The sequence below is a fragment of the Oryza glaberrima genome, chromosome 8 (genome assembly GCF_000147395.1).
Source record: "Oryza glaberrima chromosome 8, OglaRS2, whole genome shotgun sequence".
Lineage (NCBI taxonomy): Eukaryota > Viridiplantae > Streptophyta > Magnoliopsida > Poales > Poaceae > Oryza > Oryza glaberrima.
This window is the reverse complement of record NC_068333.1, coordinates 14,564,037-14,576,416: the sequence shown is the minus strand read 5'-3', so window position 1 is coordinate 14,576,416 and position 12,380 is coordinate 14,564,037. Positions and strand designations below refer to the sequence as shown.

General features: G+C 38.5%; 1 protein-coding gene and 1 pseudogene across 3 annotated transcripts; both read left to right on the top strand.

Moving 5' to 3' along the window:
• Positions 1-3,709: 3,709 nt before the first annotated feature.
• Positions 3,710-7,246, top strand: LOC127783333 (uncharacterized). Of its 3 annotated transcripts, none has more exons than XM_052310588.1 (12): positions 3,710-3,847; positions 4,741-4,845; positions 4,996-5,033; positions 5,131-5,356; positions 5,438-5,525; positions 5,607-5,705; positions 5,774-6,172; positions 6,265-6,321; positions 6,416-6,472; positions 6,818-6,874; positions 6,974-7,030; positions 7,099-7,246. In XM_052310588.1, the coding sequence occupies exons 5-12, from the start codon at positions 5,469-5,471 to the stop codon at positions 7,228-7,230; spliced, it is 915 nt and encodes a 304-aa protein (XP_052166548.1). In that variant the 5' UTR covers positions 3,710-3,847; positions 4,741-4,845; positions 4,996-5,033; positions 5,131-5,356; positions 5,438-5,468; the 3' UTR covers positions 7,231-7,246. The 3 variants fall into 3 exon arrangements, with proteins under 3 accessions (XP_052166548.1, XP_052166549.1, XP_052166550.1); XM_052310589.1 differs by having other exon boundaries at positions 4,954-5,033; XM_052310590.1 differs by lacking the exons at positions 4,996-5,033; positions 5,131-5,356.
• A 6-nt stretch (positions 7,247-7,252) lies between these two features.
• On the top strand, positions 7,253-8,654 carry LOC127783334 (uncharacterized; annotated as a pseudogene).
• The last annotated feature ends 3,726 nt before the right edge of the window (positions 8,655-12,380 follow it).

The window sequence follows — 12,380 nt, the reverse complement described above, 5'->3', positions numbered from 1 at the left end:
CATGTTTACTGTTATGCTGAAGTGCGTCCAGAAATGGAACATCGAAGACAAATTATTTAATGTAACATTGGAGAACGCTGCAGTTAACACTTCCATGATTGAGATGTTGAAAGGTAATTTGCTACGGAAAAAGTTTCTTCCTGGCATGGGTAAACTATTTCATGTGCGTTGTATAACACTTGTTATAAATATTATTGTGCAAGTTGGAATGAAGAAACTTGGTGCCACAGTGCAGAACATAAGAGAGGGTGTCAAATATATAAAAGGTTTAGAATCTCCCATAGAGCATTTTGAAGTCATAATTGTGCAAGTTGGAATTACATATGAAAGACCGCCATGCCATGATGTCACAATTATATGGAATTACACTTATGTGATGCTGGATTGTGCTTTAGAATTTAAAGCTGCATTTGTTGAGCTGAAGTTGCAAGATATCAATTTCAAGTATAATCCATCAGATGAGGAGTGGAAAGCGGATGTTTGCACATTCTTAAAGGTATTCTATGATTCTACCAATGTTGTCTCTGGAACAAAATAGCCCACCTCAAATCGTTACTTTGGTGAAATCTGGGCAATCAAGTCTGTAGGATCGAATCATAAGAACTAAGCCAACCAGAGGGGGGTGAATGGTTGGTATGCCCAAAACCCAAACTTTTAGCGGAAATAAAAGTTACCCTCAAATTCGACGGATCGTGATCTGACCGAAGTAGATGTGCTGGTCTGACCACTGGAAGCCGTCGGTCTAACCGAGATTATATCTCTAGTCTGACCGCCGAGATCAGCTGCCACGCCTGATGTCGCCGCCGGTCTGACCGCCGCTCCTCCACCGGTCTGACCGCCGCTACTGTCGATCTAACCGCCGGTATGTCGCCGGTTAGACCACCGAACCCGATGAAACACAAATTGAAGAACTCTCAAAGTAGATGACAACTTTATTGCTTCTCTCTGTGTTTACAAAGTGCATCAACAACACTCCTTACAAAAATCTCGACTAAACTCAAAACCCTAGCAAAACTAGCAACTCAATTGTTCTCAAAAGCGATACCGGGAAGCCTCTCATGCTCCCCCTCTATTTATACATAAGGTACGCAGCCTAAAGCCACGAACCAAACTCATTCTAAAAGTCCTAATCCCCCTAGGAAACCCTCTAGTACAAGAAACAAACTTTCCATAACCAATCATACCAAAATTGGACTCCTTCCAAATTCAACTCCACATCCCATATGCATACAATACCTCCATCGTATGCCATATGGAATCTTCACCAACCACGTGCATCAACTCTAGCCTAAGTATCCTGCATGATATCTGACCACCACGGACATCGTCTTACCACCAAGTCGACTCCCGGTCCATCACCGCAAATACTCTCCCGAGGCATCGAGTCATCTACACATGAAATAAACAAAGAAACCATATTCCGAGACCAAGCTATCCCCAACTTGACTCATTAGTAGCAAACAACAGTATTACATACGTATAGTATCCATCTAGAAGCCATAATCATGAAACAATCACGGATATCCAAAGAAACAACCCGAAACCGAAACTGACACAAAGTCGGCCGGTCAGATCGGCTTGTGTTGAGCAGTCCTGACAAAAACTGCAAACCCTATTCATCACCTGAAAATCTATCATCTCCAAAACCACTTCGAAGATAAAATTCCAAATATCAAAACCAATAATCACAGATGCCAATTGTTCATCACAGAATAAGAATCAAAACACACATTGATCTTACAAAGTCAACACTTGATCAAGATTACACAAATGAAGATGCAGGAATTGTGAGAATGGTGGAAGTTATGAAGCGAAAGTTCCAAGATTATTGGAATATTTCATACTTAAATTTGTCTATTCCTGTGATTTTAGACCCAAGGTTTAAGTATTCATATGTGAAATTTCGCTTTGAGCAAAGCTTTTGGAGATGAGGCCAATATATAAGTTGAGCGAGGTCAAGAAGGCAATTGAACAACTTTTCTCTGATTATTCACCAAAAGTGAATGACCAAAACAATGAATTGACTGGTGGAAGAAGTGATGTTGAAGCAGGCATTTTGCAAGAGAATGTGCGCCATGCTGATTGGGATAAATTCTTGAGCGAACAAGTAAACACAATTGCTCTTTAATGAGCTTGAGCTATACTATAAAGAAGATATACTGCCTCGAGTTGATGATTTTGATATCTTAACCTGGTGGAAGGTAAACTCACTAAAATATCCTATACTCTCACGGATAGCACATGATGTGTTAGCCATTCCAGCATCTATGGTTCCATTTGAAAAATGCTTTCAGTACAGGAGGGAGGATAATCAATGACTACAGAAGTAGATTGAAACCTGAGATTGTTGAGTCTCTCTCATTTGTCTATAGGATTGGATGAGAGTTGATTGTACGTCTATCCCCTTTTGTGTGAAAACTATTAGCGTATAACAGTGCCAGTGGAGTTTATGTAGTTAATTGTTTTTCAAATGTTCCAGGCACTTCTCTATAGATGGTCTTATCACATGAAGAAGATACTTGATAGGTAATTGTTGTATTTTTTTTCCTCATAGTCTCGGATCAGATTATGCGTCATCATGCATGCGAAGTTGTTGTATTTTTCCTAATGGTTTGTTGTTCTTTTTCTCAAGGCCAAGGAATTCTTTCTGTGAATTGAATTGTTGATCTTGAAGGACTTCTCAGTTTTTGCATTAGTAATCATGTTGTTTACCAAAAAATGTTATGTAATGAGGCTTTTACTGTTCGATAGCTCTGTTTGTGCTCTAGAATTTATTATGAAAACTGGTTGCTACATCAGTTAATTTGAGAGCTACCTGTACTAGCTGGACACTGAATATTTGGTGGCGTGATTCAAAATACGGAGATGAAATATAGGACTCGATCACTGCGGTGCAAGATTTCTTTTATTTGTTTTCTGAGACTTATTCATCTAGTCTGCAAAACGATGAGACTTTTGTTCTTGATGTTATATTGTACGATCTGCTTGTTCTTCAGTTTTTTCTACATTCTCGAGAATCTTGTTCTTCAGTTCCAAAGCTAATGCTGACCCCACTAATAGCTGAAGCTTTTTAGATTTTGCAATGTACTCTGAATATCTAATTTGACTTCTGAAAGAAATATCTACTGCTCAATATTTGTTCAATATTTGAGTGATGTTTATAGCTGTAATTCCAAAACAGAGTCAAAATCTACCAAATTATTAACTCTTTGTTTGAATAATAAATAATAAGTACGTTAATGATGCATATGTTTCTAGTTGCTCATTATACACTACAGCACGGTAAGCAATTTGAGGCAACCTATTTGAGGCGGATTAAAGAACACTGTCTCAAAAACTTATTTTGAGGCAGAGACGTTGGCCTCAGTTTCCTTTGTTGAGGCAGATGTGCCAGCCTCAAATATTTTGAGGCAAATTTTTGAGGCGGACTTAATGTGTTGCCTCAATAATACTTTTTGAGGCAATGGTGTAGCCTCAAATACTAAAATTGAGGCAGACCAAGCTTGTCTCACCTAATAGAGCCTCGAAAAAAAATTAGGCTACCAATTTTTTTTCTGCTTAATGTGTGAAATTCCCTCCAATTTTTTCATTTTCCCTCTTCTTTTTTCACAGTTCCTCCAATTTTTTTAATATTCCCTCCTGTTTCCACCGTGACCCCTTATCCACCGTCCAATCACGATCGATCTAACGGCTCTCGTGAGCTTCACCATTCTGACCTTCTTCTTCCTCCTCCTCCTCCTCCTCCTCCTCCACCCACGCCGCCATTTTGACCTCGCACCCACCTGTGCCGTGCGGCGGCAGAGGATCCACCTCCATCTCGCTCGCGTGCAGCAGAGAACCATCTCAGGTGATTAATCTGACCATCGTTGCTTCTCTTTTGTTTTCTGTTGCTGTGCTGCTCCAAATCGAGGGGATTACCTGCCCCAAATCCATGTGTTTTGCTGGGCTAGCCCCCAAATCTTCATGTCTTCCATGGTCTCCTTCCTTCCCTCCCTAATCGTCTTGCGACAGCTGCGGCGGCGACAGTGCTGCAGTGCCTGAGCAGCTGCCCTTGACCTAGAACTAAGAACTCAGCATACAGTGATCTAGAGTAGCTCCCTTCCATTCATCGTTTGGTTGTTCATCAGTAATCCGTATGTTCAGGGAAAAGTGGTGTTGAAACTATTATTTTCTTCTACTATTTTTTCCTTCTGAAGATTAGATGCAATGAGGTAGATAAGTCAAGAAAGTATTCTTGTCTTGTATTTAGGCTGGGAAAAGGAGCTTTGTGGTAGAAGCTTGGCATTGTTGTGGCCTTGAACATCAGGCCCTTCCTAAAGAGCTTGAGTGCTTTTCATTTGTGCAGAACCAATCAAGAACAAAAGAAGAAAAAAATCAGTACTAGTTTTTATTACTGTTGTTTCCAAAAGTAGCTATTTCTTGTCAAATCCACTTCTCCACCAAATACAATTTATAGTTCTCCTAAATAGATAGCAACAACCCATTCAAAAAAAAAAAGATAGCAACAGTTTAAGATAGCTATGTTTATTTAATTTCCTGTTCTCTGATCATGTTAGTTGGAATGCTTCATGATTGGTTCTTTGGATTTTGTGTTGATAATCGATCCCGAGTATTATTCTAGGTTACGTTATACTGCATGTACTTGTATTTGGTTATCTTGTTAGGATTCTTTGTGATATGTGGGCTATTTTTAGTACCATGGATGTGACATATTAATTTTTATGCAATTGATTTATTCAGGTTTCTACTGCACCAGAGGAAACATAGCTATTTGATGTCAACCTGTGACCTATTTGCTTTCCCACTCCCTGCTGCCAACTAGCTTCAGCAATTATTTTTACAGAGGTAATTTCTGAACATATGGAAAATCATCTATATTTTCTTTCTTGTACATATTGTTAAAAGCTTATCATTTCCTTTATGTGATTTTGCACTGTTGGAATGGATGCATAGAACTTTTGGTACATGTATGGACTGAATGCACTTTCTGTACAGATTCCTAGTATGGACAAAAGCTGGTTGAAAAAAACTAGGTAATACAAGGCTATAACTTACTAAAGCACTATTATACTAGCTAGAGGAATTACATATATAAAAGTTGTGACATTAATAACATGACAACTGTAATAGGTGGACAGATGAATATGAAGAGGGCTTAGCGCAGTTCTTGCAGTTCGCTTTCACTCATTCAGCAAAAGACAACAGTATTCTTTGTCCTTGCAAGAAATGTATGAATTGTCGTTGGCTAAATACTGAATTAGTTCGCGAATATCTAATATGTGATGGATCTAATATATGAATATCACTAAAAGTCTGGAAGTGGCTTGTTTGTTTTTGGAGAAGTGAGAAAGGCAAAGTAAGTGCCATAGTTCAGATGTTCTGTATTCTTTTCTTGATTTGCAAAACATATTGACATACATTGAATATATGCAATTAGGCCCAATCGTGGAAAAGGAAATCGTGCAAAAATGGTTGCAGTACACACCATTGGAACTAGGAGCTTAGCAAATGTTCGTCATGATATGGTTAGGCTAAGAAATTTTATTGATCTATCCATTTATTTTTCTTCCATTGAACTAATACCTTCTGCAATCACATGACTACAGGAGAAAAGAAAAGGTCAAAAAGTTAGTCGAACAGAAGTTTTCAAAGTTGCATACACCTGTAAAGATGGTAGACCACAACTAGCTCATGAAGTAACAATTGTAAGTAAAATTTATTAAAGGCCAAATTGCATCTCTTTTTGAAACTAACCATGTCTTCACTAATGCAGGCTAAAATTGATGAGAAACTCACCGAGGAGCCAGAATTTGTGGACAAACCCATAGAAGAAGGAGACTATCTTTCAAACTTGCTTGGTAAGGAAAACAGAGGTAGAGTGATTGGAATAGGTGTGGGTCCCACTCCTGCAAGTCTTGGTTTGCCAGGAACTAAATCAACAGCAAGAACAAGCTTACAGTTGGAGAGAGAAGCAAGACATAGAGCAGAAGAAGAAGTCCGTGCTTTAAAAGAAGGGATGCAACAACTGGAAGAAAGAATTGAAGAACGAATGGAGAGAAGACTTGCAGAGAAAATGGCAGAATTTAAAGCTATGAAGCATACTTCTCCTGAACAAAGGCATTCCTTGAACAAGCCAACTGAGGAGCACTCATGCTCATCCACCTCAAACAATGTAAAAGATCGTAGTTCATTTTGCATAACCTCAATTGTACTGGTATTATTATTCAGGAACTATAAACTTCTATCTTTTTTCCTTGATTTTAGATACAACCAAGAATTGTTGAAGCATTGCAACTAAATCAGAAGAGGCCTGCTATGAAGGTAACTTGGATGACATTTACCTTTCTCCATATTTTTCAACTCAATGTGCTAGTCTAGTTTCATCTAATGGTTTTTTTTCCTTTGTTGAATACAGATACAACCAAGAATTGCTAGAGAATTGCAGCTTAATCTGAACAAACATGCTAGGAAGGTGAGCTAATGGAAACTAATTCATTTCCTTCGTCTGAAGTACTTCTAGAATAGTTCTAAAGTTAGAACATGGTCTAGAATAGTCTAGAAGTTGGTGCATGTTAGTTTAAAATATGATTTTTGGTGAATGAAATGCAGGTAGCCATCTAGCTTGCTAGTTGCTTTATTCTTCTCCTAGCTAGTTGGTTGCTTTATTCTTCTTTGTTTGTCCCCTGCTCAAGCTCTTCTCGAACAGATAGTAGTTGTGCTTAGTATGATGCACTAATAATAACTTCGACTTTACTTTATCTTGTTCAAGTCAATGCACTAGTATTGTTTGTAGCATTAAGAATTATTTAAAACACAGGTACAACCAAGAATTGTTGAAGAATCTCAGCTTAATCATAACAGACATGATGGGATGGTGAGTGAATAACAATGACTTTGCTTCATAGTTTTCAAGTCAATGCACTAGTATTATTTGGAATCAGTATAAACTTCTTTATTTTTTTGTTGAATATAGGTGCAACCAGGAGTTGCCAGAGAATCGCAAGTTAATCAAAATATGCATGTTACTAAGGTGAGCTGAATCACATCGATTTTACTTCATTTTTCAAGTCAAACTGTAACATATCTTAAGTCTTGTAGGATTCATTGAGAAGGGTTGATGCTACATGTAATGTACAACAGGGGGTAGAAAAAGATGTGGACAATCACAATTGTACCAAGCAACCAAAAATGACAAAAAAACGTTGTGGAGAAACAACAAGCCACAAGTAAACGCTCTAAAGTTCCAACTGTGATCACTCAAATTGCTGCTGAGGTTTGTATATGGATATATGGTATTTATTTGGAACGCACTATATTACCACCATGCATCTCTGTTGCCTAATGCATGCTAATAGGTTGACAACAGTAACATCTTCTATTGTGTAACAGGGGGTACAGAAGCATATGGCCAGGTACAATAACAACAAGCGTACTGAAATTGAAGGGGCCAATGTGGGAACAACTAAACATGCTAAGGTCAAAAGGGCAGCATTAGCTTGTGAAAATGTGGTTAGTTCTTTTTTATTACTACAAAACAGTAGCAACTGTTCTAGTTTCTACTCTGTAATAAAATCCGATGTGGCCATATTTTGAAATAGGTTGGAAGGGATGTCTTTCTTAAGAGAATTGTCCGTCCATATAACCGTGTTGCAAGATGCTACTGTTCAAAGTCAAGACCCCTTAGAAATGGTCGGAGGAACAATGCTGGGAAGGGAGTGCTACAAAGTAGTGATAGACAGTCTTATATGTGGAGATGCTGAATTGTTCCGGCCGCACAGAAATTTGAACTATATTAGAGACGCTATTGGTCATTGCATTGCATGGCCATCCCAACTAGTATGTTCCTTTCTTGGCTTCTTTGTTTTATTGCTTAGTTTACGTAACAAGTCTAACATGGTAAATATCAATTTGAAAGGTTGAAGAAGTGTCACCTCAGTGCAATGGTGAAGTGACAAAAACAGGTATATGTGCCATTTATGTTGGGTATATGTAGAGTATTTACATCATTTTTATTCTGGAAATTTCATTGAGCAAAATATAAGTATGCAAAAGATAGAAATGCTATTGTAATCTGGATTGCCATATACTTTAAGACCTCAATAGGTGCAGTCTATTTTACATAGAAATGTACTTCTGTTCAAAATGTTTAATCACAGGTCTCTAGCATTTTCTTCTCTATATAATTAGTTCCTGCTACACTTTGGATTGTTTTGTCAATTTTTCTTTGGTAGTAAACTCAATTTCCATGCTCATGATCATATTTTGTGTTCTTTATTTAAATAAAGATAGTGACATTGTTTGTCTGTGTTAACTGAATTTTACATATTTACACTCCAGATGCTCGAGTTTCTCTCAAACGGTGATGATTGTCGATCATGTTCAACTATAGAAAATTGGCGAGAACTTCTTAGCAGAGATAGCTCAAACATGAGCAGTAATTATATATCAGCACTTTTGAGTAGTTGATTGTCTCAACACTTGTAAATGCCACATATGAATTGGAGTTCAGACATATTAGTTCACTTTACTGCCTATATTAAGACCACCGGAATGTTGTTATAGTCTAAGTGACGGATGAGATGCTATGTATTATTTATTGGACATGTATGATTGGATGTACTGCTAATATATGAAATGAAGTGATTTGGATACTATTTAATTTCTTATTGTTTCAATTGTCAAGTTTTCATGATGATGAAAATGCGTATTTCCCACAACAATAATTTAGGAAATATAATTAATTTGATGCATCCTACATTGAGGCAGATTACAATTGCCTCAATTTGTTTTGAGGCAGCAATAATAGCCTCGGTAGCGTACCCTAGCATTAAGGCATGCGGTCTGCCTCAAATACACCTTTTAGAGGCCAACTTTTATGCCTGCCTCAATATACTATTTTGAGGCAGGAGTATCCGAGGCAGTGTATGTTGGCCTCAATACATATTCTGAGGCGGATTTTTTGGGATTTTGAGGCTGATTAGCTCGCCTCCTAATGTGTACCATCCTGTTATTAGATGCATCATGCTCGCTGATGATTTAGCTGTGTTGATGGGCCGAGTCTTATGTGCTTGGAGAATCGTTAATGGATTGACCCGTAGTGGCACCGTGGGTCAGCAGGTCAGGACTCAGCGTGGGTCGCAGGTGACCCGTGGCCTGCAATTCATTGCCTTGGTAACGTGGGATATACCGTGGGTTGACCCAGCCCGGCCCACGTGCATCCTTAAGTACAACTGTATGTATGCGTTTGCAGCTTATTATGTGGACATAATAAATACCAACCGATTTTGCTATCCATCACTAACGTGATTTTTTTTTTTTGCTGACATTTCACTTTTTATTTTTTCAGCTGGTCAGCCCGCCGGCACGTCGGACACAAGCACGTTGGCCTTCGTGTCCAGCTAGCCCAAACGCGCACGATGATGGAGATTGGAGAAGCACGGTGACAAGGTGGCCTCTGACCGGCGAGCTAGTCGCCGGCGGCACGGCCAACACTGATCGGCGAGCGATACCGTCCCTCTGGTCGTTGTCGTGAAAAATAAAATTACAGTGTTATATAACTAAAATTACATTTGTAAATTTAGTTGATTTGACATGTAAGTGCACTGTAATTTTGATAAAAAATAATGTGCAAGTAAATATGTACTTATTATTTTTTTTAAAATATAAAATTATAGTCCTATATAACTAAAATTATATTTGTAAATTTAGTTAATTTGACATGTAAGTGCACTGTAATTTTGATAAAAATAATGTGTAAGTAAATATGTATTTATTGTTTTCTTTAAAATATAAAATTACAGTCCTATATAACTAAATTTACATTTGTAAATTCAGTTGATATGACATGTAAGTACACTGTAATTTTGGTAAAAATAATGTGTAAGTTAATATGTATTTGTTATTGTCCAAACATGAATTCGGCAATAATAAAAGGGGGTAGCGCACGAGACCTAAAAGTGGATGGATGCGGAGACAAAGGATTTAAACAGGTTCAGGCCCTCTCAATGAGAGGTAATACCCTACTCCTGTTTGGGGATTTGAATCCGCCGGGTGAATTATAGATCTAATGATCTAGTTGTCTCATGCCCCCTAGAGGGCCTCCTGCCCACCTTATATAGGATGGGAGGCAGGATTACAAGATAGAAACCTTATCCAATACGGTATCGGTTTCCTAAATCTACTTTACAATCTTATTAAACCAGGACTTTAGGCCGTTCCGTTATATACAAGGAAACGTAATACCCAAGTCATAATCTGTTACATATTACATATATATAAGTTATCGCCTATAACTAGTCGGATAACCATGCCGTGTGGGTATGGGGTACCCATAATCTCCACAGTAGCCCCTGAGACCTTCACAGTCGAAAAGATAATCTTCTCTCGTACTAGATTACTCCAAAGCTGAGTGCTTCAATCATCTTTGCCATGGTCTCCCGAGTACTTTTACCAAATCTGAAGACTGTGGAGGGCTGAAAAATAAAGTCAGGTGCATCGACTAGATGCACCTAATAGGTGTAGCCCTCGACTATGTGGTTAATTGAACAAACCAAGCATATAGTTAAGGAATAAATAATCCAACTAACCGAGTGGCTTCGATAATTATAGTCAACCAAGCGACTTGATATTAATATGTAGCATATGCGTTGTGAATCCCTGAATAACATGATCCGAGTGATATGCCGACTGCTTTGTAAAATATGATGTAACCTAAAGTTGGCTACATCATTGAAAATTCACATAGCAAAACAGCTATAAAGAAGCTTGTATTTTGTGAATAAAGAAATTTCCAAAGTATTGGGCATACACCATGCGCACACTGTTTTAACATATGTGCTTAAGTCCCTAGAAGACACATGGTTCCACCACACCTGGAAATATATGGCATATGTGGTATAAAATCCGAGTAAATAAACTCATAAAAGATTTACCAACCACCTGGAAAATGACCAAAATATATAATCAGCCTAAGCCATAATATTGGTCAATAAAAGTGCACACTTACGTGGCAAAAAGCAATGATATTGTATCCAATCAATTGCTTTATGAACCCAAACAGCGCCTTGACTTATATAAAAAAGTCAGCGGGGAGCTATATAAAGCATTACTGTTTGGCACCTTTTAAAATGTATTGTACCAACTCCTAAAAAGTTGAGTAACTGCGGTATAAAAGGATTTTAAGGTATTGGACACATAATCACGCGCACTTTTGCCTAAGCAAAAAGATGCCTAAGTCCCTAAAAGAACGTGACAGGCCACACCTAAAAATATGGGCTGCAGACATATTAGGCCTAGGCCAAAAAATATGCCTTCGACACCCTTTAAAGGATGACGCATGTAACATGCTCCCGAGTAATAAATCTTTCGGGTGATATAGACCAAGTGTAGCTCATATGAATAGCTTCTGATCTGAGTGATTATCCTTTATGGGATACTCCAAAATAGATATAACAATTGAATTCCGACTGGCGCAAGTATTCGGTTGATAACCGATACGGGGAATAATAAATAGTCCAGTCTTTGAGCATAGAAAGTAGACCCATGATCATCAAATTCATGTTGCATGTATCCGGAACAAGTCCAAATTAAAGGTATGATACTGGTGTTTGAGGTAGTAAGCCCCTGAGTATATAGCTTGTCCTTCTGTCGTAGTCACAATTGTCCATTGATGGTAGCTGACGCAGTTGGCATAGAGACAAGATGACCAATATAAAGATAATATTGCCCACCAGAGGTGGCAAAAATATTGGTAGTAGTGAAGATAGTGATACCAATCAAAAGTGATGAGTTGCATAGCCGTGGAGGCGAAGAAACCAGTCGGCAACAGTCAGGTCAGCCAGCAATGAATATGAAGGCGCCCAGCGATAAAGTTGTGTAGCCATAGCAGCAAAATAATCGGTCGGTGACAGACGATGCAGCTAGTAAAGAAGATGAAGATGCCCATTAGTGGCGACATAATAAGCCATCCATAAAGGCAAGGATACCGGTCGGTGGTGACGAAAGCAAGCTGACGGTGAAGATGTAGACACGCATCAAAGGCGATGACGAAATCCACCAATCATGAAGATGAAGAAAATAGTCGGCGATGACAAACGCAACCGACAGTAATGATGATAAGCAGCAATCATAGATGATCAAATATAATGACGAAGTTGCCCATCAATAGCAGTAGAGTGGGCTATGTTGAAGAGGCTTGACAAGATATTGATGAAGATAACGATGTCGGTGATCCAGTCGATAGCAACCGTGAAAGTGAAATAATAAGTCGGCGAAGACATAGTCATCCATTAGCAACAGAGTTAATGTCAGGGCCGATGAAGGAGAGGTGCTGGTGATGATGTCTGTTGGCGGATAGCATGAGGCCCTTCGACCAAACCTGC